Source organism: Mus caroli, unplaced genomic scaffold (assembly GCF_978045245.1).
Source record: "Mus caroli unplaced genomic scaffold, Mus_caroli_1 scaffold_10, whole genome shotgun sequence".
Classification (NCBI taxonomy): Eukaryota; Metazoa; Chordata; class Mammalia; order Rodentia; family Muridae; genus Mus; species Mus caroli.
Window position 1 is genome coordinate 118,996,352 of NW_028227265.1, and position 27,191 is coordinate 119,023,542.

Genomic DNA, 27,191 nt, shown 5'->3' on the forward strand with positions numbered 1-27,191 from the left:
GGTAATATCAATGTGTGCATCATCCTAGGAGCACAGGTGTGCATGGAAGCTGTGTCTGGCTGTGGAGCAACTGTATCAGAGGCCAGTCTCCCCAGAATGGACTTCCTGAGACATCCTTCCACTGTGACTTCTATGTGTCATTTACTGGGACACATGCATATGGTAGATATCATTGCATACATGGAGGTATGTGTGTATGTGTGTGTGTGTGTGTGTATGCATACATATATATTTGTGTGTTTTTCCTAAGGTGAATATGTGAGATCTTCAAACTAGAGAAGAAAATACTCAGGGACTGAACAGAGCTCAACAGAGCAGCCTGCAGACCTGGGAGCAATGTGCAGGCTCTCCTGCTTCTACTGCCTACTTCTTTTATTACTCCTGTTACACAACACATACATGCAGATGTGAACAACACATACAGGCAGGTATGGATAACACATATAGGCAGTTGTGAACAACATATATAGGCAGGTGTGAGGAACACATACAGACAGGTGTGAACAACACATACAGACAGGTGTGAGGAAATCATACAGGCAGGTGTATACAACACATACAGGCAGGTGTGAACAACATATATAGACAGGTGTGAACAACATGCACACCAGGTATGAACAACATATACAGGCAGGTGTGAAGAACATATATAGGCAGGTGTGAACAACTTATACAGGCAGGTGCAAAGAACATATACAGGCAGGTGTGAAGAACACACAGGTAGGTGTGTTTGGTGTGAACAACACACACAGGTGGGTATGAATAACACACATACAAACATGCAGGTGTGAACAACACCCAGGCAGGTGTGAACAATAAGTATGAAGGAAGAAACCCATGGCCTGTGCGGCCTTACTTCTAACCAGTGCTCTGGATTGGAGGACATGGAGAACTGTTCTAGACCAAAACTGAGTTGATGCTCCACTGTTTCTAGTGTTCCCACACGATACAGAAAACCATGCAGTGATAGTATTCTACACCAGCCCAGCCTCTACTGTCACTGCCTCATCTCTTCCTCTGCAAGTTCACATAAGTAGAGAAAGCCAGAATGACAACAGAAAACCTACCTTAGCCCAGGCATCTCTGCTACTAAGAGACACAGACCTGGCTGTCACGTGGATTCTATGTGACCCCCCTGTCCAGTGTCACTGATAACCCACATTGTACATTTAAGAAAATAAAAGTCAACAAAGCCCTCACAAATTGCATGTAGTTTGACAGATAGGCAGCAACAAATCGATTTTCTCCAAGTGCTGTGAAGTTACATGGCCACTGTGCAGGCTGCTAAGAGTATCTCTGCTTTCCTTTAATATTTACACTTTTGACTACATTTAATTTGATGTACAAACTATTCCTGCAGTACTATTTAGGTGCACAAACAAGTCAGATCTTACGTAAAAGCATCCTTTACAGATGGTGAATGAAGGCAACTAATGACTCCCTGACGTGCCTGTGGATTTCTGATACTTCTATGTGTGAATGTCACACAAGACGAGCCCACAAACAGCAGGGTGAGGCACAGCAGAGCCCCTGCACTCTGAAGTGCTAAGCTTTCTTAGGGCTGCTTCCTGACTTCAAATGCCCTCAGTCTTCATCTTCTGCTTTAGCACAGTGTCCATGTGCCCATGCACAGCTACAGACATTCACAAGAACTTAGAAACAGGTGACTCTGAGCATATGAACCCTGGGATTCCCAAAACCTTAGACAGGCAATGGGCTGTCAAGATACCAAGATGTTAACTTGAACTAAAGACAGGAAATTCTTCTTTAAGTCTGCATTTGAATGTCTTAATATGAAGCACGACTTGGAAAAAATCAATAAATGTTCACAAGATTTTAAAAGAAAACTTACTTGTTCAAATTCATTCTTTTGAAATTCCTCAAAACCAAAAATGTCCAGTATTCCAATATCCAATGTCTGTAGGCTGAAAGGAAACACAGCAGCATAAGTGGGCATTCTCAGTAGCCTATTGTTGGAGAAAACTGCAATTACACAGCACAGCCCAGCACTGCTGGCTTAAATGAAACATCAGCAAATAGTGAAATCTCTGAGAGTCACAGCACAGGGCAGCACAGGGCCACTCCTTCATGACTTCTCAAATCACACATTGGGAAAGACACCTTGCTTTCTTGCTTTCTAGCTGGTTAGAAGTGTCACCATGGATGGATGACTTTATATTTGTTTCTCTGAAGTTGTGTCTCTGTCCTTCCCACTAGACCAGACCTGCTGTCCCTCAGAACCATGGATCCACATGTTCAATGTCTCCCTCTCCCTGTCTGTTCTCTGGTCTTCCTGGGTTCCTCGCACAGTCAACAGCTGCCTCATCCTGTATAAGTACAACATGAGGGGATCAACGATCTCTGACGGGTCAAATTTAGACACTTCATACTGTGAATTTCCAAGAGGACTATTTACAAAGAAAGTTATTCAGTGTGAATCATCTTTCTGGGAATTCACAACAGCCTTAGTGCTGGTTCCTAGTGTCTGCATCCACTCCATTGGTGAGGAAGGACATGAGGTGGCTCTGGGCAGCCTGCTTCCAGGAACAGATGAGAAGGTATGTGGCACACACACATTTAGGAAGTTTCTGTTGACAGACCTTTCCTCAGAAATTATTTGGGGGGGTGGGTTGTACAAAGCTTGAAAATATTGAATCATTTGCACTCGTGTTTCCATAGGAAGGCACTCATGCTAAGAACATGACGAGACTATTATAAGAGACTTGTGGACATGGATTGCCAAGGACCAGCATGGGCTTGGAGAGGGGGTGTGAGAGAAGGGGTGTTTGAGAGCAGCAAAACAAATGGCTCAAAGTCAAATTATGGGTCCAAGCTGATGGCCTCAGTTCTGCTCAAGACAGTTCTCCAAGCAGTTCTCTGTGGTATTTCTAAACATTCTCTGGAAAACTCATCTCTTGCAGAACAAAATCCCAGCCTTTTATTCACATCTCAATTTATTATCCCAGGTTCCCTTTTGATTATTGCATGGATCAGCATCCTTTGACCCTAGCCACTTGATTCCTAGAAGAGACAGCAAGCACAAGCCTAGACTAGAAGATAGCTGGGTGGGATCCTGCTCTGTAATTACCATTCTGACCATACCTAGCTTTGAACCTAAACTCCCTTGGTTGTAGGCTGACCTTGAACTGAGAAGTCTACCTACCTTTGTATCTTCCAGTCTTTGCATCTTTCTGACAAGCTGGCTAATAGTGCAGCTGCCTCTGTTCCTTTAGGTCTGAGAAGATCCTTATACAATTCATACTGCATCCTTATATTTTTACATAGTTGAGAAATTATATATTTTTGAACTCATGTTTTCAATGTTCTTTCCCTCAGCCTTAAGGGCTGTCCTGAAGGTCACATCATTCTGCCATTTTGCTGAGACATATCCACACCCTCCCTCCCAGACTCATGCAGGCTCTGATTCTCATTATCAAGATAAGGAATTAAATGTCATGTCATGCATTGTTCATTGACGTAACAAAAATGATCAGTTTCACAGGGAGAAAAACATACAGTCTAAACAGAGTATTGCCCAAGTAGAGACACAAGAGAGCCAGCAGGAAGCGCAGCAACGCCAGCAAAGGGAAACAAGCGTCATGTTTACTTCTTAGGGATGCTTCGTCATTCTGATAACCACCAGACACTATTGGTGTTTACAAAATTATATGAAAACCTCAGAAATACTCAGCAGCAACAGCAAGTCAAGGGAAAAGCTAGAAATGAATGTATCCTTTAGAAGAATTGGAAATCATATAATGTTAATCATGACCAACCTAGCCTGTGCCACACACTGACCAACATAGCTCCTCTCCCTTCCCTCTGGAAAGCTCCAGGGCTGTTATACAGCTGTGCCACTCCATATCGAAGTCCCAGAAGAGAGAAACAGAGAGGGCTTCAGACCTACTGACATCCAGATTTCCAGGTGAGATATACCACACTGATGACCTGGGCCATTTTATCTAAATTATCTGAGGGTCGTCTATAGAGCTTGCCTGGTGCTGATAACTTACATTAGCTTATTAGTAAACCAAACACCTTTTATATCACACAAATAGTAACTGATGTGCTACTAACTGTGTTTGATCACATGTGTGTGAATAGGTGGGAGAAGGCTTGAATGTGAAGTAACTTCCTCGGACTTAAACATGCTGTCTGGGATGTTATGCCATCACAGGTGAAAGCCAACTTAGCTTTCCTGAACAGTTCCCTGAGCCTTGAGCAGGCTCAGGAAATGGACTCCAAACACATAATCACAAAATAAAAACACAATTTGAAAAGACGCCCAGTCAGGAGTCATGATGGAGGCCCAGGCAAGGCCTGGGTGTGGGAAGCTCTCCTGGATAAGCTTTTCGTAGAAAAGCTCAGCAGAAAGCTGTCAACTTGGTTATGGGCCAATCAGCCTTTTTGGAAGGTAGAAGACCAACGGGGCACCAGGCTGGCTAAGAATCATGCGACCCACACTTGAGCATTGTTGTCTGCCTCACAGCTTCTGGGAACAGCTGGATTCACACAGAGGTTAGTATCGGGGGTCCCATGAAGGGGTCGACTGTGTGTGCTGTGGCACCTGCCAGCTGTGCCTTCACCAGCCACGTGACTCCCATAAAAGTGCACATGATAAAAGTCACTTATTCCCTTCCTATCCGTGAAATCTGAAGCTCCGTTTAGTGCTGTGAGGGAACACATGTCCCCTTGTGAGAGCCTGCATTTACAGCGGTGATGTGTGGAGACTCGTTACCAAGAATATCTTCAGAGACAGGACTCGAGTCAGGAATTACTGCATGCTTTAATTATTTCAAAGAAACCCACAAACAATATTTAAATGATATCAATGCTTGCATTCTAAATCTAAAACGGCTCTCCCTTCAGTATGACAGGAGGCTGGGTAAAGGAAACATCACTATGCCACCAATCGCTCTCTAGTCATTAAAAGGATGGTTATAAGACTCGGAAACCACAGATGAATAGTTACTGTAAATGAAAGCAGCCCAGGTGCAAATCTCAGTGTTTGGGAATGAAGCAAGCACAGCCTTCATCCATATCTACAGACAGCCTAAAGAGGAAACGTGGCCTGGGATTTAGCTTCCTTTACCGAACTAAAGAACCAATTGTGGAATGACCCAGAAATTCCACATCTGGACATAGATCCAAAAGAACAAGTCCATATATCCAATTGACGACATCTACGAGCATCTTGGAACTTCTTTGCTCATGCACTAAGAGCAGAAATGGTAAACCAAATAATGAAACGGGCACCTGTGTTGGTATATTGCTAAATTATTTTATAGAAGAATATTGGACAGAAGCAAAATAAAATGAATAACCAATAACAGTTGCATTCAGTGTTGAGCATTTATCTTAAATTTGGACATGAGGTGAAAGAAGCCACCCAAGTAATAGGACAGGAAGGACCGGGTCTCCAGAAGCCACAGGCCTTCAGTGTTGGCAGAGTCCACAGAACTCTTTGTGGATGGCCAGACTCTGAGGTAGGTGAGCATCAGTACAGTAGTAAGGATACGTGTGCTCATGTGCATCTAACTTTGCAGAGGATGCAGAGTGCCAGGTAAAGAAATGATAAGTGATGGGTGCTCAGACAATATTCATCTTGGCATTGGCAAGTCCAGAATGACTTGAGGGTATGACATTTTATGACCAACTCTGCCTGCTACAAGTCCCATGTACCATTTATTGTCAGAAAGATAACTGCAGGCAAGGACATTCCAGATAGAGCTTCTGAGTGGCCTAGGCCTTGAAGGAGAAGTGACACACATTCTCAAGAGGTTGGATATAGCCACCATCATGTATCCCTCCTGGGTTCACTTATGCCTGGGAAGGTTAATGCTCGTTGTCAACTTGGCTTCTGGAGATGCTTAACTGAGCAGATAATACCTTCTCCAAATGTAGACCACACCATTCCATGGTCCAGAGTGTGAGGGAGAGCCTCAGATGCACACTTCTTTCCACACGGACCACTCTTCCTCACATCGGCGGGCTGTACCCTCAAACCCAGAGCCAAGATGAATCTTTCCTCACTTAACTTACTTCCTGTTAGGTATTTGATCCAACAACAAGAAAAGCAAGCAACACAGCCTCCACCTGTCCTCTCTGTGTCTGGTGACACCTTCAGCAGACACCTACTGTGTAAGCTGAATGCTGCATCTCAGGATGCAGTCAGGACAAAGATGTCACTTCTGGCAGAGGAAAAACAGCGGCCTGATGGGTCCTGGGTCAGAGGCACAGACTATAGTGGGCCTTCTCGATTGCCATATATTGTCACAGAAGAAGTGATGGTTTTGAAAGTTTAAACATTACACTTAAAAAAAAAAAGAAAGAAAGAACAGAAAAACAAGACACAGTAAAGAACTCAGGTCAGATGCATGCTCCCCCTGCTTTGTGCACATGTACATAAAGCCAGTGCTGGGTGCTTCAGGCTGAGGGTCCTGTGGCAGTGGGCGTGGTTATCTCCTTCCCCTCCTACAAGTGATCCTGGGTCCTTGTCTTTGGACGACCCATTGTAAAAATCAGTGGTGGAATAAGAGCTGATGTGAGGATACAGGATCATGACATGGTCTTTTTTGGGTGATGTTCATCTCAGTCTTAGGTCTAGTTCAGAGACCTCTTTATTTCCTGTCTCTGTCAGTTTGTAGGTGACCACGTGGCGATGCTTGGTCACGGGGGTCAGGTCTTGTGATCATGTCAATACAGTGATGGCTGTCAGATCTTGTACCAGAGGAGGGTTCATGCAATCACTACAGGGTATAGGGCTGAAAGGAGAATGAATTCAAAGGTGTTTCAGGGGGTCATAGTCTAGTTTCCACAATCTTTTGTCTCACAGAGGTAAAGGGCAGTCATCAAATCCACAAGGCCTAGAGGAAAGAAACTTAAAAGGTAAAACCCCCACGTGATCTGGTTTGATGGCCAGTGGTCCAGGGAGACAGACCAAGGCAGGACCCAGTAGGAATGAAAGGCCCATAGGCCAGTTATGAGGTTTCCTGAAGTCTTCCAAGAATGAGGGAGGGAGGGCTGTCATTAACCATAGAAAAGAGATGTTCCCTTGGCTTTGAAAGGCCGGACAAGTTCTAGCTTTCAGCTGCATGCTACTTTCATAGAAAGTCACTGTGTGTAGAAGGCCATTGAATCCCAGGCAGGAAGCCATGTTCCCATGGGACTGTTTCCCTTCCCATGCAGGACTTTCAGCTCATAGGATAGAACCACAGGAAAGGTTGAGCCCATGTGGTCACAGCATTTAAAGAGAGCTCAAAGTTGGAAGATTGATGTCATGGCAAGACCATGTCATTCATATATATATATATATATATATATATATATATATATATATACATGTGTGTGTATGCATGCATATATATATTTTTTTCCACAATCCATCTGCTAAAGACAGTGCTCTGCCCAGGGAGTGGCACTATTAGAAGGTGCGGCCCTGTTGGAGTAGATGTGGCCTTGTTGGAGTAGGTGTGTCACTGTGAGTGTGGGCTTTAAGACCCTCATCCTAGCTCCCTGGAAGCCCTTGTCCTAGCTGACTGGAAGTTAGTATTCTGCTAGCAGCCTTCACATGAAGATGTTGAACTCTCAGCTCTGCCTGCACCATGCCTGCCTGGACACTGCCATGCTCCCACCTTGATGATAATAGACTGAACCTCTGAACCTGTAAGCCAGCCCCAATTAAATGTTGTCCTTATAAGAGTTGTCTTGGTCATGGTATCTGTTCACATCAGTAAAACCCTAACTAAGACTGAGAGTAATTCAGAATTTACCTCTTGTGGCCTGAAGTCTAAGATTCCATTTTCAGAGACAGAGAAGTCTGGAACATTTTCTCATGAGGATTCCATAGAGCTACTGGCTCAGCTTACAGGAAAGGGTCCAGAGTGCCACTGCTCCTTCAGTGAATTCTCAGAATGCCTAGCTTTTCACGGAGTGAAACCTTTCCTAGGATCATTAGTTTTATTTTACCTCTCTGGGTCATATCAGTATGATAAGATTGCTTGCTACAGGATACTGCTCTTTCCTTTTTTACAGAGAGCAGACACTGGGAAGGACTTTGTAAACAGAAAGAGGGTAGGTTCCTGTAAAGGCTCCCATGTGCCCTCTAGGCTGGTCACACAGGGACAGTGAAAGGTGTCTGCATCTTCTAGCAATTCCCGGAAGGCTTACAGAGTGAGAGCCTGAGAGAAGTCACTGCCAACATGAGGACCTGGGGTGGCTTCATGTCTACAGGGTCCCTCAGGAAGCTTTGCATCTCAGAGCCTCTGAGAGTCAAACTCAGACTCTACGTTTCCTCAGGCACATCTCAGGTGCTGTCCCAGAGCCTGGTGCTCACTGTCTTGAGCATAGCTCCTTAGTGCACTGTCTGGAGCCCCGAGAGCAAGAATGGCTCTCTGTTGAAGACAGGATGAACCTGCTTTATGAACACAGTGGATGCTCTGGGAGACAGAGACCTCATGATGACATTCCCCCAGGGGACTGAATGAGCAGTTCAGTTGGGGGCTGAGTCTGTGGGAAGAGGGGCAGAAATGGTTGAAATGTGCCTCAATACAGGCAGGCTGTTCTGCACTTCCAACTTGTTTCATAATCCCCGGGAGCCCCGGGAGTTCAGCCCCTTCCAACTTCAGCTGTTCCAGTGAGGAGGCCACCTGAGTTCTAAGTGCTGTGTGGGTGAGTGGGTGAGCTTTCTTTTCTTCAAACTTAGTGGAGCCGAACATCCAAACTCACGGGTCTTGAAATCACAAAAGCAAGTAGAAACCTCCAAAGGCTGAGCCTCTGTGTACCTCAAAGGGAATAGCAAGCTTTAGCTTCGAGAGCTGAGGAAGTTGAGATTCATAAGCAAAGGCATTTTGCTCAGGATCCCTTTTGTGTTAAGCTCAGAACAGGAGTCCAGGTCTCTGCTTGTTAGCCCTTGAGAAATGAAAACCCAGCTAGCAGACTCAAGCGCTGTATGCACAAATCAACAGCCCCGTCCTTAAATGCAGTCCTGTGTTCAAACCCGGCTGTCTACGCTTTCCCAACACATTAGCCAGGGCTTCTGTCAGGGTGTCCGGGTTTTGTTACTGCTTTTCTTCTTACTAGTATTATCCATTTCTGACAGTTTGTTTTTGTTTTTTATGTTTTGTTTTTGTCCCTTCCTGATAATTACATTCTAACTCAAGCCCTCCTTTTGCATTTTACTACATTAAAAAAAAAAAGTTACTGCGTGTATATGAAGTACATAGTGTGGTCATAGATTCGTGTGCGGGTGTGTGCACTGTGTATGTGCATGTGTGTGTGTGTGTGCTTGTGTGCGTGTGTGTCACTGGTGTCGTGCTAGAGCCTCACTCCATCTCTCCATGGTGAGAACAGTCATCACATTTAGCGTCTGCATCCCTGTGTGCCTCTCTGCTACACTTGCACCTTTGATCAGCATTTTCCTGCCCCACACCCTGAGGCTTGAGTTTTACTGTGTGTTTTTAAAGAAAGCTCCTGGGTATCTTTACAGTTTAATGTAAGTATGGAAAACAGAGGTCTTTATCACCTGGAGGAGGTTTTAGATGGTGAGGCTCTGTAAGATGATGGATCAAAGTGCTGAGGGAGCATCCAAGCCACACTTGGAGGCACGCGTGCAGGGAAGAATAAGAATGAGGCCGGGGGACCGCAATGCAGCAGAGCGAGCGAGCAAGCAAGCGAGCAAGTGGCTTTCAGCCAGACTGCCTGTCACTCACTAGCTGGTCTGCCAGTTCACTGAATGTGTTCACAGATGCAGCCAAGCACCCAGTTTAGCAAAAGCTGCAGACACCTGCATACCCAGATGAAAAGAATCAGAGGACTGACTTGACCTCAGGCATGGCTCACATTTGGAAAAACTTTACTGTAATCCTAATTTCACTGAGCGTAAAGAAATTACTGACATAAAAAGAGTCAACTCTAAACCTTTCCAACTTTAAAACAAACCCCTCCCTCACCAAATCCTGTTGTTTTATCTTTAAAATTGTCTTTTTCAATGTTTTTCTTGAATGTGTGCCTGTATGTTACATGGGAATCTTGTGCCAAGAGGGGCCAGAAGAGAGTCTTGGATTCCCTGGAATTGAAGTTACAGATAGTTGTGGGTCACCACATAGGTGATTGGAATCAAATCTGAATCTTTTGGAAGACTAGCTAGTGCTCATGGCAGCTGACCCTGCCCCCTCCGCACCCCCAAGCCCCCGCCCCCAATCCTTCTCACCATCTTCCTTAGAAGAAGCACATCAGAAAAATGCAGGGTTTGGAACAAGATCTATCAGGGGTCACATCCCAATCCTTCTCTTTGTTGCTATGAAATCCCACCATTTACAAAAGCCTATGTCTACTTTTATGTAAAAACAGAAAAGAATAATACTGATCCAATGCCCCATGTCAGTGTACAGAATGACAGTCTAGTTCCTAACCTAACTTAACATCATGTTTAATATATGATAACCACAGCCAGTGCCCCCTCACCATGGATCCAGCTGCACACCTGAAGAAGCCAGGCTTAGATGGGTGTGTCTCCAGGGAAGTGGGAAACCTCCCGCTGTGATTCCAACCGGCTCTAGCAGGATTACTGGATACAGTCTCCTCAGTCAAGAAACATTTATGAAACAAAAGCATTTAACTAGTTACTGATATAGCCTGTGTGGACCTCCTGACACTGGGCTCAGCACAGAGCATAACATGGCTTTTTGTTCAGAGACAGGATCTCTAAGGGCCAGGGTGCAGACTGTATTCCCCGTTTCTATCCCTCTGGGGTATTGTTTATTCTGACATAATTTCCATTGCACCCCACTGACAGGCATGGGGAGTTAAGGAGCAGATTCCATTAGCTTCTCTGAGCAGGCCAGGTCACAGGCGCTGGGAGGTGGCTGATCAAAGATGACAGGAGCTTCCAGAGTTCTGTCCTTAAAAAAAGATGTGTGCTGACTTCCACATTCAAGAAGAGCCAGGAAGAAGGATGGAGAATGTTTATCTGCCATAAAAATCATCTAATCACTCAGAGGTTTTATTTAAACAATCTGGTTTTAGATGGTATTTTCAAAGACTAGATGCTATCATTGACAAGAAAGCTCATGACACTTGCTGTTACAATAGTCACATCTCTACAGATCAGATGAACCTCCTGAAAACACGGAGTCAGGACCAAAGCAGACAGGCCTCCATTACTTATACCGGTCGCGTCATTCTTGAAGACGATTCACAAGTGTTATGACTAATATTTAAATTCAGCTGTGATTTTGTCCAAGGTGTTTGGCGATTTTTATAGGACATTGCATTTTTACCATTATTTTCCATGTGGTTCTGACAAACCTCATTTGGGTTTTAGAATGTACCAGGAGAATTTGCTACCAGAGGAAAAACCTTTGCACTCCTCCTGCTCATCCTATTTGGAACTAGAAATGCTCACACAGGACCATGAAATGCAACTACAGAGGAAGATGGCCAGCTCTTCAAGAAATCACTGTACATGTCTGTGGGAGAGGAGTGGCTGGAGCCAGAGGCTTGTTTAGAGAACAGGTTTTGCTTCAGATATTTGCTAGATTACAGAGTTTGGGTTGTCATGGTAATCAGCAGAATGATTTAAACAAGTCTACCCAGAAATAGAAGCCACTTGTACTGTATTCATAAGAATCAAAGAAATCTCTTTATTTAATGAAGAGAAAATTCTCAATTTGAATGAAGAGAAACATGGTGTGTCAGATTCACTTCTCTGAAAAACTGCTTGTTATTACATCTCTTAAATGGCAGAAAGACAAAATATTTAGAACTAAAACACATAGAAAACTTGTGGAATGAACTCGGAGGTACTTAGAGGGTAGTTTATAGGCCCAGAGAAAAGAAAATCATTTAAAAATGCCAAACAAACATTCAGTTTGTAAGCTCAGGGAACAAAAGAAAAATTCTCAAAATGAGCAAAAATAAGAACACAGTAAACTAAAAAACAGCAAAAAGAACATGAGACTTGACAATCAAACACCACCAACAACAAAAAATGCTTTTTTTAGAAACAATTCTTACAGGCTAATTTTGAGCTAGACCAAGACACAAACTATGAGAGCTGCAAATTCCCACCCCAGTTACAAACTTACTGAAGACCATAAAGCCACAGCTGCAATTGATGACACAGACTAAGTGTAAGGCCTTGAAATGGGTATGCTTGTGGGAAGCATACAGGACTCAAAAAATAAATAAAACTAAGCGGTCACACTCAAGCTGTTCCCTAACTGTTGGACGGCATTAGGAACATTGGAGAGAGGACTGAAACACAGACTGCCGCTCATGCTCATTAGTATGAATCTAACAGCCAAGAGATCTACCAAAAGAAAGAACTAGAATCCCATTTCACTCATGAAAACAAAAACAAGCTAAACCAAACAGCAGGGATGGAGCCCTTGCTGAGAGAATGAGTCAAGGTAAGAAATAAAACAGCCAAACAGAGAGCTGAGAGGTTGAGAGCACTGTCTGCTATTGTAGAGGACTGGCTTTGGTTCACAGCACCTGCATGGGCTCACAACCAGTTGTCACTACAGCTCCATGGGGTCTGATGGCTCCTTAGCAGTCGGTGGCCACCAGGCACTCATGTGGCACACACACCTACATGTGGCACACATACACACATGTGATGAACATACATACATATGGTGAATATACACACATATGGTGCACATACATACATGTGGTACATACACATTCATGTGGTACACATACATACATGTAGTATACATTTATATACATATGATAAACATACATATGTGTGGTCCACATACACACAAAGAGTCAAACACATATTGAACACTAAAACATTTAAAATAACTAAAATATTTTAAAGAAAAAATGGACTTAGTGAGTTATATGTGTGCATTTGTGCATGCCTCTGTGTGTGTGTGTGTGTGTGTGTGTGTGTAACAATAGTAATTAAAGGAGAAGTCATGAATTTGAGAGAGAAAGCAGGGAAAACAGCAGGAGCTGTGTGAGAAGAGTTGGACTTGACATAAATATAGAACTCCTATGTCTTTGCATGTGTGGTGGTGCATGCCTTAACCCTAGCATTAGAGGCAGAGAGAGGGGGATCCCTGTAAATTTGAGGTCAGTCTGAATCACTTATTGAATTCCAGGCCAGCTAGGGTTATGGGATCCTGTCTTAAAAACAAAACAAAACAAACAAAAAACAAAGTCTCATATTAAAAGTTAAATATTAATTAAAAATAGACACACTGAAGCAAGGAATGATTTGGTTGCCATAATCCCACTAGACTTTAATAAGTTTACATGAAACATAAGAGCTCCTCAGGACAGATAACTGTGGGAACGTTATGTAAACACGTTGCATAAGGGCAAGTCTCAGCCATACTGCCATCATTTTGGAAACAAGACAAGAAAGATGTACCATCAGACACACCCAACTGTTCGGAAGTGCTGCTCAGTGCAATAAAGCAGCGAGAGGAGCAGGGGCACAGAGGGAGCAAGCGCTCTCTGACTGTTTGTTGGAAAACACTAAGCCATTCCAGCAAAAACCCTTCTCAGAACTGATAAGAAAAGCCTAGATGGAATTTAGGATTTCTGCAGAGAAGATCACCCTGGGAAGTTCCCCGTTCAGCATCTCAGCAAACTGAGACAGAGAAGAACCGAGCTCATGGTGGTAACATCGAGTGAAGCGAAACGTCCAGAAAAAGAAAACCAGGGAGCGAGGGACACTCAGTGAGCTGAGGAGAAAGCAGCGGGCATTGCTGACTGCGTGAAAGAGCCCGGACAAATGCTGCAATGCAGAAGCTTGCCCCAGAGGGACAGGCTTCCTCACAGTCATCTGTGGATGTGCTCTGGCTGGTATCCTAAAAGAACGTCTCATGAAAATCAAAATTAATACAGAATTACGGAAGAATAAAGATCACCAAAACACTGGAAACCACTAAGAAGAACCAACTTGTTAAAATATGTTATTGATGTGATTTCAGTCAGGTTGAGACCCAGGGCGACTGAGCAAGGATACTAATAAATAGAGCAGGGATCCCTGAGTGCTCGAATCAAATATAAAATTGTTCCAGCCCCTCTATACAAAATAATACTTACAAAGTGCTGAAAATCTCGGTTTTAGGGAAAATGTAAAACACCCTTGTACCAAGAGAGGACCATCTACGATACATCTGAAATAAGACTAAAACACGCCTTACATCTGCGACACTCTTGGGGCCGCAGTGTGCAGCTGTCACTGTGTGCTTGCTGGAAATGCAGACTCATGTTCTGACTGCAGTCCCGCCACTCAGTCAGAGAAATGCAGACTCATGCTCTGACTTCAGTTCTGCCACGAAGGCCCAGCCCAGGGGGATCCTGAGCGTGCACCGAAGCTGCACACAAGGATGCAGCTGGCAATGGGGAGAAACGTGGAAAAATAGACTTGGCAGTCGTCTGCAGGTGAGGTTTCTGCATCCATGGGAATTATTCAGCAAGTAGAAGCAGCAGTGAGACCACTCTTGATGGGTTACCGTGGTTAAGTATCAAAGCCAACATGAGGTTTAAAAACACGGGGTAGAAAATACACTTCGGGCTGGTGCTTGTGTGCTCCTCTTCTGTGCCTGTTCCTATGCAGCCATTATGGAAGAAACAGCTGGGGAGCCAAAGGAATGCTGGGAAGGCCTGAGTCGGTTCTATTTTGCTAGGAAACAAAAAAGGACCTATGCTTTTAGCTCTAAGTGTCTGTCCCTTCAGTCCCATTAAAAATGCAACACCAAGTGTTATTCATGCTAACTTGCGGCTGCAGCTGGACATATGCTTCCATGTTACTTTCTTTGGAATTTTCAATCTTTCCTAGCAAAGGATAAAAGCTGGCCATTGAGGAGGGAGGTGTACCAAAAGCTATTCATTTTAGTAATGATATTACTCATTAGATGGAGAAAGAAATGCTGAGGGAGACTACCTCCATCTCCCAGCAAAGGCCCCACCGCCATTTTATTATCTTTTATGAGGCATTTAAAAATTAATAACATAAATCCATTTATTAAGAATTAAGTGCTTTCAGAAGGATTAACAAAGAATGTATAAACCGTCTCTTTAAAACTCGTGCTTGCTTCTGGATTTTTACTGTGTATTTCCTGCAGTCTTTCATCTGCTTCACGCTTTCCTGGGGGTAACTTTAGAAGCTGGGACTCTTAGAGTTTAAATTTTCATTGTCAACTCTCAGGGAAATATTAGGAGGAGAGCGGTCAGAGTTTATTGTAAAGTGATGATCCCATCTCATTCTTAGACACATAGGCTCCCTACAATTTACAGTTTCCTGTTTCTGTATTTATTAACGAAGTCTAGATAGTGTTTCCTTTAACTATAACACATATCAAATGCAAACTGTAGTGGAATGAAAGTTGGAGAGGGAAGGGAAGCGATTGAGTGATCACTTGGAGTGGCGGTTTGAATGAGGAGAGCCCCAAAGACTCAAGGGTGGATCTCAGTGGAACGGTTCAGGAGTGACCAGGAATTGTGACCTTGTTGGAATAGGTATGGCCTTATTGGAGGTGATGTGTTGTTGGAGGTGGGTTTTGAGTTTTTAAAAGCCCATGCTAGTGTCTCTCTCTCTCTCTCTCTCTCTCAACTCTCAGCCACTGCTTCTGCACCATGCCTGCATACCACCATGCTCCCTTGCCATAGTGATCACAGACTCACCTTCTGAAACCACTAGCAACCTCCCAATTAGATGCCTTCTCTTATAAGTTGCCTTGGCCATGGTGTCTCTCTATAACAGTCGAACGTGGTCGAACAACCATGTCTTCAAATATGTATAGTGGTCAATAGAGGGGAGAAATGCCACAGGTGTTACTTCACCAGGCTTCTCTATCCAGCAATCAGCTTCAGCACATAGGGAAGATGAGAAGATGAGGTGGTGACCTCAGGCCTCCTGGAGAAAGCCCTTGTCATTTGACAACAGCACAGCTTGAGCCTTTCTGTCCTTGAGTCTCACCATTCCCAGGGGCAGAGAAGCACCCATACCTGTCTCTGTGGCGCATACACCACTGATATCCACCAGTGCTATGGGACACCCTGCTCAGGGCCTGTGCTAGCTACCTTTATTATGCCACCGCGACAGCTTGCCATTAGAGAGGAGGAACCACAACTGAGGAGTTGCCTCCATAAAAGCAGATCGTAGGCCCACAGTCTCGTATGTTCGAAGACTTGGTCTCCAGTTGGTAGACTGCTTAGGAAGGATTAGGTGGTGTGGCCCTGTTGGAGGGGGCGTGTCACTAGTTGAGGCTTCAAAAACCTATGCCATTCCCTCTCTGTTCCCTGATTGTGTCTCAAAACATGAACTCTCATCTATGGCTCCGTGCTGCCTGCCTGATGCCTGCCATACAGGCTGTGGATTCACCCTCTGGAACTGTAAGCTAGGATAAATAATTTCTTTTATAAGTTGTCCTGGTCATGGTGTCACATCACAGCTATAGAGAAGTAACTAAGAGACTAACGAACTGTGAGGGCATTTTCTATACCTCCAGCAGTCATCCATGTTTGGCTGCATGATTTTAAAACAGAAAAATAAAGGTCAGATCCATAAAAATAAGATCTCTAAGATCTCTATCAGCTGGAGACTTATCTCCTGGGTCTAAGGACTCTACACGACACTCATGTGTCTTCTGAAGGCGTTATGGAGTCCCAGGCCTCCTTCCACAGACAGTCCACCATACACGTCTCCCAGGCACTGCAGCTCTGCTGTCTGTCTCCCACTGGAAACTGGTAGGGGGTGTGAGCAAATATACTGATATTCTGGTATTTGATAAGAACAGAATTTGGCTAAGAAACAGGCTGAAACTGCCCTTAGCTGTTCTTTCTTGGGCTCTATTAGAGCATGAGCTGGCCACTGCTCATGTCAGGAGCTAGGGACCTGGTGGACACACCAGATGCGAGCTCTAACACATAACTTGTTATTCTGACTCCTCTTGCCTCATTGTGTGGCTGATCCCACGCTAAGAAGGACAACAGTATCCCTAGAAGCAGGGTACCACCAGCAGTGAACCAGAGGTGAGATTGACAGAGGTGAAGCAGGGGACCACAGGTAGGGTCTGACTCTTTCACAGGAGGCTGGGGAGCAAGGGATGGTCCTGAAAGCAGATTGTGGCCACACTGCTGTGGGTTACGCCTCATCTACTCCTCTCCCTGCCAAGAAATTATAGCTTAGAAAAAGAAATGCCCCCAGAAGTGATTAACATCTGAAAACTGGTTTTAAAATGTCTTTTCTTTTCTTTTCTTTTCTTTTCTTTTCTTTTCTTTTCTTTTCTTTTCTTTTCTTTTCTTTTCTTTTCTTGTTTTGTTTTTTGAGACAGGGTTTTTCTGTGTAGCTCTGGCTGTCCTGGAACTCACTCTGTAGACCAGGCTGGCCTCGAACTCAGAAATCCGCCTGCCTCTGACTCCCGAGTGCTGGGATTAAAGGTGTGCATCACGAGAAAGACTTTGGAGAGCTCCTGTTTCACCTCAGTTATTACTCATTTAACAATAAAACACCTGGTTTTAGTTTTTAGCTATTTAGCAGGATTTTATCCCAAAAGGCACTGTGGACACACACTTTGAGAATGACAGAAATGTAATAAAACATGAAGCATGGTGGTTAGCGGTTTCCATGCTCTCACTGCTTCTGTTGTTGGCTTTCCCTTCCTCAGTGCATCAGGTCACCTTGAACTTAGCTTAGCACAGCTCCAATGTGCTTCATGTCCGACCTGCCTCAACCACAGCCTAAGGCGTCCTGAGAGAGCCACACAGATGTCAAGGTCACAACAAACAGGAGACCAGGAAGAGCTCACATTAATCTTCCAGACTGGCTTGTCCAGGCAAGTATGGGGACAGTTTGTTCCTCTTAACTAACTCATCATGAACAGTCCCCTGCCTGACACCACAAGGCTTCCTCAGGAATGTCTTCACAGAATCAAGAAGAGACGTTTTCCTATTAGATCCATTTTATGTTTTGAAATGAGGTGGTCTTTCCCAGAGAAGATATCAGATCCACCTTGACCTCGCTCACTCCTTCCACCATCCCTCAATGTACAGCTGACCAGCATCTACTCTCCCTTGAAATGTTCACAATAAAACCGAGTGTGGCAATATCCCACTACTTCAGTGTGCTTGCCAACTTCACCCACTCAGTTACCAGAGTTCTAAACTTATCATTGTCCACGAAATTATAACACTTTAGAATAAACGGGGACTGGTAAATACCACAAGGTATTGTAAGGTTATGAAAACATCTCCAACCTTTCTGAATCAAGAAGCAGACCTTTATAATATGAATATTCTGAGAATTTCCAAGTGTTAGAAATACTACAGGTGTAGTTTCCATGTCATTGCTGGGGCATTTAAACACAACTTTGGTAGCTCTTGAAAAAATGTTAAAAATTCCAGTGAGATGCTGTCTCTTTGAGGTGGAGTGTATACCTATAATTTATGATTCATTTCTTGTTCTCCGTGAATACTTTCCTCAGGTATGTCCCCCCACAAAGACATTCAAAGGCGAAGGCTGCCTTCCACCTTCCCATTCTGATACACCAGGCAGGATGCCCACTGTAATAGAAGCCACGCTTCCGCTCTTCAACGTATCCAAGTGTTTCCAATCATAAAAATTCAAGACTCTGCAGGATTCAAATGTCAAGTGGAAATTTTCTAGAAGTCTCCGGGCTTATGCGCTAATTAAACATGAATTGATCACTGTCCACGTGATCAAGGATGCTACTATTTTTCTACAAGGTTAATTCGGTAAGTTTAGCACATTGGTAGCAGCTGTGAATAATTGTCACACTTACAGACTGACATCTTTCTATTGCTGACTTGATGTCACTAAGAACTGCATGGGGTATTAGTATGGCACACCTCTGGTGTGTTGTTTGTGAGACTGAGGTAAGGGAAGAGTGTTCTCCCCCATGTGTACAGTACCATGCGATGGACCAGCATCCTGGTTCAAATTAAGAGTTAAAAAGAACAAACTCAATCCTGGTATTCCCCTTCCTCTGCCTCCTGGATCACTGACTCACTGGGCTTGGCTGCTCTGACCCTCAGCCTTCCCTGCCATGGCACACTGTATCTCTCCCAACCCAGAAACAAAAGAAAACCCTTCCATGGCTCTACCTGCCTATGTAGCGGAGGATAGCCCATCTGGCATCAATAGGAGGGGAGGCCCTTGGTCCTGTGAAATCTCGATGACCCAGAGTAGAGGAATGCTAGGGCTGTGAGGCAGGAGTGGGTGGGTAGGTGGGTGAGCATCCTTGTGGAGCCAGGGGTATGGGTAGGGGGAGGGGGGGTTTTGAAGGAGAAATCAGGAAGGGCGATAACATTTGAAATATAAATAAATAAAATAACCAATTAAAAATAAAAGGAGTAAACCCTTTGTAACTTAAGCTCCTTCTCTTAGTTATTGCATCAGAGGGTGGGTAAGGGTTGGGAAGATGGAGGACCACAGACCAACTAGTAATCAGAGAAGCAAGAGCTAGGGCCCTCATAACCCCAGAGAGAGCCAGGCTGGGGAGAGAGAGAGAGAGAGAGAGAGAGAGAGAGAGAGAGAGAGAGAGAGAGAGAGAGGAGAGATTCTGCACAGAAGTCACCCTAAACGTCCCAGGAGGTTGAACACATGCAGTGTTGAGTACTGAGATTTTTGCACAGTACATTTAGAGAACTTTAACATCCCTTAGTTCAAAACCTGAAATACCTATACTTATCTCAGAACTTTCCCATTAATTGATGTTAATTTTAATATTTTCCAAGAAATGGCTTAATCCAGGGGATTTGGTAAAGAACTCTAGGACAGCAGAAAAATTCTCAGAGTTTCATTCAAAGTCAAGCATGCCTGTGAAGACTTCTGAGTGTGATTTTACTTTCAGATGTCTGTTCAAGGTCATTACCAGTAACAAGAATAATAACGGAGGTTTTCATTGACAAAACGCCAGGGGAATCTATAATTTTTAGGTGATCAAATAGCCCTGAAAAGCTACTGCTTAGAGATGATTAAGGGTATGAGCCAAGAGGATTACCACAGAGACCCTTTGTCAAATAACCCGTGAAGCAGGTGAGGAATCTCAAGGCAGAGTTATACACATCATCAAACTGGTTCTGAAAGAGACACACGTGGGCTTTCACCAGCCCCTGAGCTTTTGATATTCTTAGACTGTCTTGTTCCTAGAGTCATGAAATTTCTATTCTTCTCATGCACAAAAGGCCACATCTATACCTTCATTCTAGAGAGAACACATTTGCATATCTATGCATGAGAGACAGTTTGATTCATCCATCAGTGCTGGTGGGTGGCAGGGTGGGGTGGGGCTTACATTTCTAAAGCATAATTACTAATACCTTCCAGTGAGGTTAGCTTGCTAAAATGAAGTATGAATGAAGCCAACCCTGGGCAATGCTGTAAGGTAAAGCCTCTCTCCAGGGTGAGGCTAAAGCAGAGTGACACTTGGGCCACCATCCACAGCACCTGGATTGCATGCAGCTGGATAACCCAGGGACCAGCACCTGTAATCCTGAGTTGTGTGTGGTACTGCAATCAGCATTAACAGCTACTGAGGGGGGCTGTGACAGGGTAACCAAAGGCTCAGTGTCCAGACCTCCTGAATTATGTGTGACATCGAAACATAGATGCAAGCATCCACTGTTCCTACCTTTTATATTCATCTTGATTCTGGAGGCAGCAATTCACAGTGTTTATCAGAAAGCCAAACAAACGACTGTACAGTGACTTGGCCAGGAGGTCGCGGTAAAACGCAGCCATCTGGGTAGTGTGTCGACGTATTATCACATCTCCTGGAACAGTGAAAGGAAGAGGAGAATTGTGGACAATGGTCTCCTTGTAAGAAGCCAACACAACTGTCTATGTCCCACTCACTCTCTACGATGTCCGCCACGTCCAGAAAGGGCCCCGAAAGGCGGTGCCTGACAGTTATCGACATCTGAAGTGTCGGGTACCTTGACTTCTTACTAAGACTTCTGCGCATACCTCTGCACCTCTCTGCAACTGAGCCACTTCCTCTCAGTTGGAGAGCTAGCTCAGGGTTCTGTGAGTGAGCTTTCTGATAATAGCTCATTGGTTGGGCACTGAGCTGGCCCAGGGCATTTGAACACTTGCCTATCTGGAAAGTAATGGTCAAATCAATCAGAATGTGCCTGTGGGTCCAGGGGAAAAAACTGGGCCTTCGGGAGGAAGCCCCTGTCACTCTCAAGTGGAGCAATGGGAATCCTGAGAAAGGAGAAGTTCCAGAATGGAAGGCCAGTGAAGGGACTCAGGATAGAGAGTTAGGGTGACCTGGGATGCAGGCAGATCCAATATAGTACTGCTGGATGAGACAGTGTGTGAATGCTGGGCTCAAGAATGCTCGCCTGTGGCCTTGGCCAGCAGGGCGTGTCCTTAAGTCTCAGGCTGAGCAGGTGACAGGGATGGGAGAGTCCCTCAGTTGACTGGAGGGAAAGGAAAGAGAGAGGAGCCACCATTGAGACAAGATAGAACTTCACTAAATTGAAAGAGCAAGGTCAAAACCATGGGTGCGGTAAAGCCCACTAAGGCAGGCAGGGGACAAGTGCGGCCTTCCAGATGTCACCACGAAAGTTCCGGGTTCACGTGGTTGAGGAGCTCTGAAGGGTGGGCAATGTGGTGAGAGGAGGTTGGGTGGGATGAGTTGAGGGAACCAGATGGTGAGTGACCAGTGGAATTTAACATGTGCACTGGCTGGTTTTGTGTGTCAACTGGACACAGGCTAGAGTCATCAGTGAAGAAGGAGACTCAGTTGATGAAATGCCTCCATGAGATCCAGCTGTAAGGCATTTTCTCATATGATGCTCAATTCCGGGAGGACCCCACCCATGGTGGTCTCACCCCTGGGCTGTGGTCCTGGGTTCTCTAAGAAAGCAGGCTGAACAAGCCATGTGAAGCAAGACAGTAAGCAGCATCCCTCTATGGCCTCTGCATCAGCTCCTGTCTCAAGTCTCCTGACCCTCTTGAGTTTCTGTCCTGACCTCCTGCTCAGAAGTGTAAGCACAATTAACCCTTCCCTCCCTGGCTTGCTTTTGGGTCATGGTGTTTCGTTACAGCAACAGAACCTGGACTAAGAACATGTCTTCAGAAAGACCAGCAGCATCTTGAGAACTTCAGGCGCTTGACGTAGCTGGGAGCAGAGGCATAGATGGAGACATGGCTAACAATGGCTAAGGGGGCCTGGAAGTCTGTCCTATAGGGAGGAGCATTCTCTAAGAAAAGTGGTGTCTTGGAAAGACTTGTGCACAGGTGAGAAGCACATTTCCATTTCATTCCCGTGGAGATGAGCGAAGTCCAGAGAAAAACACCTACAGAAGCTGCTGTTGTGATGCTGGACAGGAAACGGAGGGCAGGGAGGAGGGAAGCTCTTTGAGAGGTCAGAGGGATCCAACCTACTTGGTAGAGAAGGGTGAGGGGTAAGGGGAGCCAGCAGAACCTGGGGAACAGCTGGATGGATCATGGGAAAACTCAGTATGTTGATTGATTAGCATGGAAGGGGGGATTCTAAGCAGTAGGGGTCATTAGCCAAGCATCAAAATCCCTGCAAGCCAGACCCACAAGGCAGCTGGTAAGTTCAGCATAGAATGCCCAGGAGGCGAGCCCTCACAGCTATGAAGAGGAAGGTTGAAGAAGGGCATCCATCCTGAATTTTCAGTGGATAGCTGAAGCACACACAGGAGTGCTAGTCTCCTGTGCACGGAGCGTGGCCTTGCACCGGTGGGTGGCACAGGGAGTAGGCATACACAGAGGGCTGAAGCCACCCTGTGAAGGTAGACAGCCTCTTTACCAGTGGCTTGGCATCTCTGGTGATTAAGCCCTTTTAACCTGACTACTTTGCTCCCTGAGGAGAGTCCTAGTTATGCCCTCCTCCTGACCATTCTTGAGATCAGAAATGACAAACCTCGGACCATTTGGCTCCATGCCATTCCCTCATAAACACCAAATAAATGACAGCCCCCATTCTGAGCGGGGAAAGGCAGAGAGAAGACCGCCCCCTCCCCCATGAAGATCCATGTTTTATGAGAATACATCCTCTTAGATTGATGGCTTTGTTTTTCTGAACTGACAGGTTGATTAGGAAGGGGGCTAGTTACTCAGAATGATCTCCCAGGAGCATGGCAGGGTTCCCATACAGCAACAGGGACCAAACAGCCTTTCAGTGCTTTCTCCTGGCACTCAGTCCATGCAAACAGTTTCCCCCGTGTGGAGACAGGCAGAGCTGTGTTTAATTTCCCCACTTGAAAGAAGCCCAGGGACTGTACAAAGGTAAAAGTCAGGTTGCACAAGGACTTACCTTTAAAATACTGAATATCAGTTGTTAGGGCAGATGCCAGCTCGTCGGTCGACACTTGCAACATACCTGCCACTGAAATCAAAAACAGCTGTAAATAAGAAAGCACCATGCATTTCGACACTAAGAACACTGCGATTTGTGTCCATTGTGTGCATACTTCATTTAGAAGGAGAGCAACTTCTGCTCTCTGGCTAGAGAAATGCCTCAGTACTCCAGACACTGGTGGGATCTCCTGTCTGTCTGGATTTAGTAAGGACATATTTTCCCCTTCACCACCCTCGTAGGTAGGGCTGGATTATTTTTTTTTCCAAATTTCTTATTAAAATAACTTTGAAACAGGTGAAAATAGGCCATTTATTGGAAGCCTGTGGTTTGAGGATATCTTTTTAAAACTAAGTGTGACCATGAAAGCAATATCAAAGAAGAGGAGCTTTTGAATATGGTTTTTAAAGGGAAGTAATTGTGAATTTATAATGTTTAGCTACTGACTCCTCTCCAAATATTGTGTGGTCAGCAGGTTGGGGCAAAGAATATTCTAATAATATCAAATGAGCTGAAGTATATGATGATACCCCTGTGCAGAATGGGACCACGAAAGCACATTTGTCAACCACCCCCTTTAGAGAAAAGAAAGAGGTTCTCCCCTCCCCCCAAGACTTCAGATCAGCTAGTGATTGTTGCAGCCAGCCTGATTCTGTGCTGTGTCGCCATCTACTGGCAGAGCTGTGAAACTGCACCCCAACGACTTTGCCATCAAGGTGGTGGTGCTCCACTGACCTTGTTCCAGAAGCTGGAGGTCAGAGACAAAGGCTGAGTCAGCTTCTGTCAGCGCGGTGAACTGAATGTCTCCGATGTGTAGTATCGCCGATAGGATAACGAACAGGTTTTCCACCTCCTAAGTGTTTACAGAGAACAGATAGAATAATTCAGAGGTGGGAGCCCCAAGCAACCGGGAGCATTCTGGTGGGGTTGGGCTTGCCACCCTTCAGACCCACAGTGGGAGATTCATGAAACTGCTCAAAATCACATCTCAGCTCCATGTGCGTTGCCCTAAATTGCTGTTCTGATATGAATCAGTGTGTTCTGGATAATCATTATTATATAAAAAAGAAAATAGTGATTGTAGTCCAATCTCTTGCAGGAAACACCCCACTGTCCCAAGCTGTTCTTGAACAGGAGAGGAGGGCCTGGTCGGGAAGCCTGGAACTGAGGGAAGAGTAGGACCTGAAGCTGGGAATTGCCACTTTCCCATCTATAAAGTAAGCACCTGGAGGTACTGATCTCAAGTAATTCCTAGGTATAGCATTCCATAATTAACAGAAGGCAGCATTTCCCACTGGACTCTGCAAGGTAGTCACCTCTACATGGGCAAGGAGGGCCTGTGCTGTTCTGGGGGGGGGTATGATTTATTCAGTGAGGGAGACAGAGCTTTGAACATTCACTATAACCCACAATATAACGCAGTGAAACTGAGTCAGAGGAAAATTCCCCATGGAAGGAGGAGGAGTCCTGGGGTCCCGCCTCTGTCTGCAGTGGTGCAGTGGTGTCCCCCTGCCTTGTCAGCTTGCCTGCTACTGGATATGGTTGGTGCAGAGATGGAGGCTTCTCTACAAAGCAGTCTCAAAGAAACACAAGCCCTTGCAGGTTTTGGTCTAAGAACCACAAGCCCTTGCAGATTTCGCTCTGAAGGCCCTATCGGCCAGAAATACTGTCCTTTGAGTTGTCATGGACTAAGGGCACCACTCCAAAATGGAACAGCTTTTCTTCTTCACATTGCTTTAAAGGCTTACGATGAAGGGATGGACATCAGGCCGTTTGTGTAAATGCACTGCCGTCTCCATCAGCTATGCCAGTCAGCAGGTGTGTTTTGCCTGCCCTGCCTTTGAGGATCAATTGTGGAACTTGAAAGGCATTTCCAAGTGGATGATATTTTGGTAAAATGGTGCCCTGCCCCTGTCTGTGTTCCTGTTCCCTACAGGATTTAGAAACTCCAGGTTGGGGAGTGAGGATAAGAAAAGAGACATCACGGAAGCCAGCGCTAATACAAAGCATGCAAGTGGGTGGGGCCAGAAAAAGACAGACATGTAGAAATTGAATAACCAGGGTCAAAAGAACAAGACATCATCAGACTGCCTCTCACTGTGGAACTCCATGCCCTTAAAGGTGTGGGGTCTGTTTGAACAAAGTGCCTCAGTGGACCCACTTAGGGTGAGCCATTTATCAATTGTCTTTTATGCTTCCTCCGGCCCTTGTTGCCCAAGACTGTGGGCAAGCATGACACACACCCTTTTGAGAAAGGAAAAGGAGCTCGTACTTCAGACTACATCTGGGATGGAGCTGCGGGGCACGCTGGGGTCCCCAGTGACCTCTTGCTCATTGTCCCTGAGGATTTGGCCCAATCTACAATACTTCCATATTGAGGGAGAGGAGATACCACATCAGGAAAACAGAAATGACGTTCGAGAACATCCTCAGGGGCCTAACCACTCATGTCTAATTCTCAGGACCAGACCCATTCAGAGCAATAACCCCTAACCACATGGCTATTTCAATTTAAATTAATATTTTAAGATACAAAAAGTCCAGCCTGGCGGTGGTGGCACACGCCTTTAATCCCAGCACTTGGGAGGCAGAGGCAGGGGATTTCTGAGTTCGAGGGCAGCCTGGTCTACAAAGTGAGTTCCAGGACAGCCAGAGCTACACAGAGAAACCCTGTCTTTAAAAAAAAAAAAAACCAGAAAACAAACAAACAAACAAACAAAAAGTTCATTTCTTTAGCCTCCTTTGTCACATGACAAGTGCCCAGTATCCAGAGAAGACTATAAGTCCTAGGCAGCCTGGCTTGACCACAGGCCTCTCTGTTATCTTTGAAATTGCTCTGGCACAGCAGAGGGCTAGAAATTTCCATGCATGCTCTAGCCTACTAGAGAAAATACTTAAGTAAAGTGATTATGTTAGTTTGCAGGGTGACCATTTTAACAGTATGGTTTCTTCAGCTTAGCCAGTTTTCTCATGGTTCAGACAACACAGTTATCTGGTTTATTCTAGATATGTATGTGAAAGGTGTTTTTTTTTTTTTCTATTTCTATTGAAAATGATGGTTCTGGAGAGCTGGCTCAGTATTTTGGAGTGGGGGTGCTCTTGGAGAGGACCTGGGTTTGATTCCCAGTATCCACAAGGTAGCTTATAAACTGTATGTAACTCCAGTTCCAAGGGACCTAATACCTTCCTCTGTCATCCACAGGCACTGTGTGCAAGCACAACTCCCATATATATTAAAGAAAGAAAGAGAGAGAGAGAGAGGGAGAGGGAGAGAAGAAAGAAGAAATAAATAGGCAAACAAATGAGATAGCATCAATGCCTTGTTACTGTATCTAGTCTCTGCCTTCCAGGGATCTACCACCCATTCATCCTGCTCCTGTGTCTCCTGCCCAGGCTGGACAGTCAGCACCAGGAGGCCATAGAGAACATGTTCTCTGCTGAAACATTGTCAGAGCTGGCAGCAACCCTTGGGCTACACTGAGGTTCAGGAAACGGTTTGGGAGAAGTGAGTCTATAAACTGGTAGAGGCTGGTTTTCTGCGTGAAGCCCTGATAAGGGGACTCACCAAGGTGCTGAAGCCAATTACATTCAGAGCATGTTTCAGAGCTGCAAGTCTCTCCTTGTTCAGAGAATGCTCTGCTGTAGACACATCTTCCCGCATGCCTTGGCTCACATACCTGTTAGGATAAATACGTGGTGTTATGACTTGGCTTGGAGTCAAATGCTGGTGGTAAAAGGTTACCTCATTGGTACCTGATCTCTGTCATAGTGGAAATCACCTGGACACTGTGTTCCCAGGTGTTTACAAAGCGACGCAGGAGCACATGATGTTTCAGGAAAGTAGACAGTTATTCTAATACCAGAGTATCA

General features: G+C 45.1%; 1 protein-coding gene across 2 annotated transcripts in view; it reads right to left on the bottom strand.

Annotated features, from left to right (window-relative positions):
- Window positions 1-27,191, bottom strand: part of Myo16 (myosin XVI) — a 486,437-nt gene that overhangs the window by 177,720 nt on the left and 281,526 nt on the right. For both annotated transcript variants that reach the window (XM_021170663.3, XM_029481007.2), the window contains exons 17-21: window positions 26,887-26,998; window positions 24,057-24,174; window positions 23,280-23,351; window positions 20,619-20,760; window positions 1,853-1,925 (exon numbers count right to left, since the gene is read on the bottom strand). In XM_021170663.3, coding sequence (XP_021026322.1) covers window positions 1,853-1,925; window positions 20,619-20,760; window positions 23,280-23,351; window positions 24,057-24,174; window positions 26,887-26,998 — 517 coding nt within the window. The remainder of the gene's footprint in view (window positions 1-1,852; window positions 1,926-20,618; window positions 20,761-23,279; window positions 23,352-24,056; window positions 24,175-26,886; window positions 26,999-27,191) is intronic.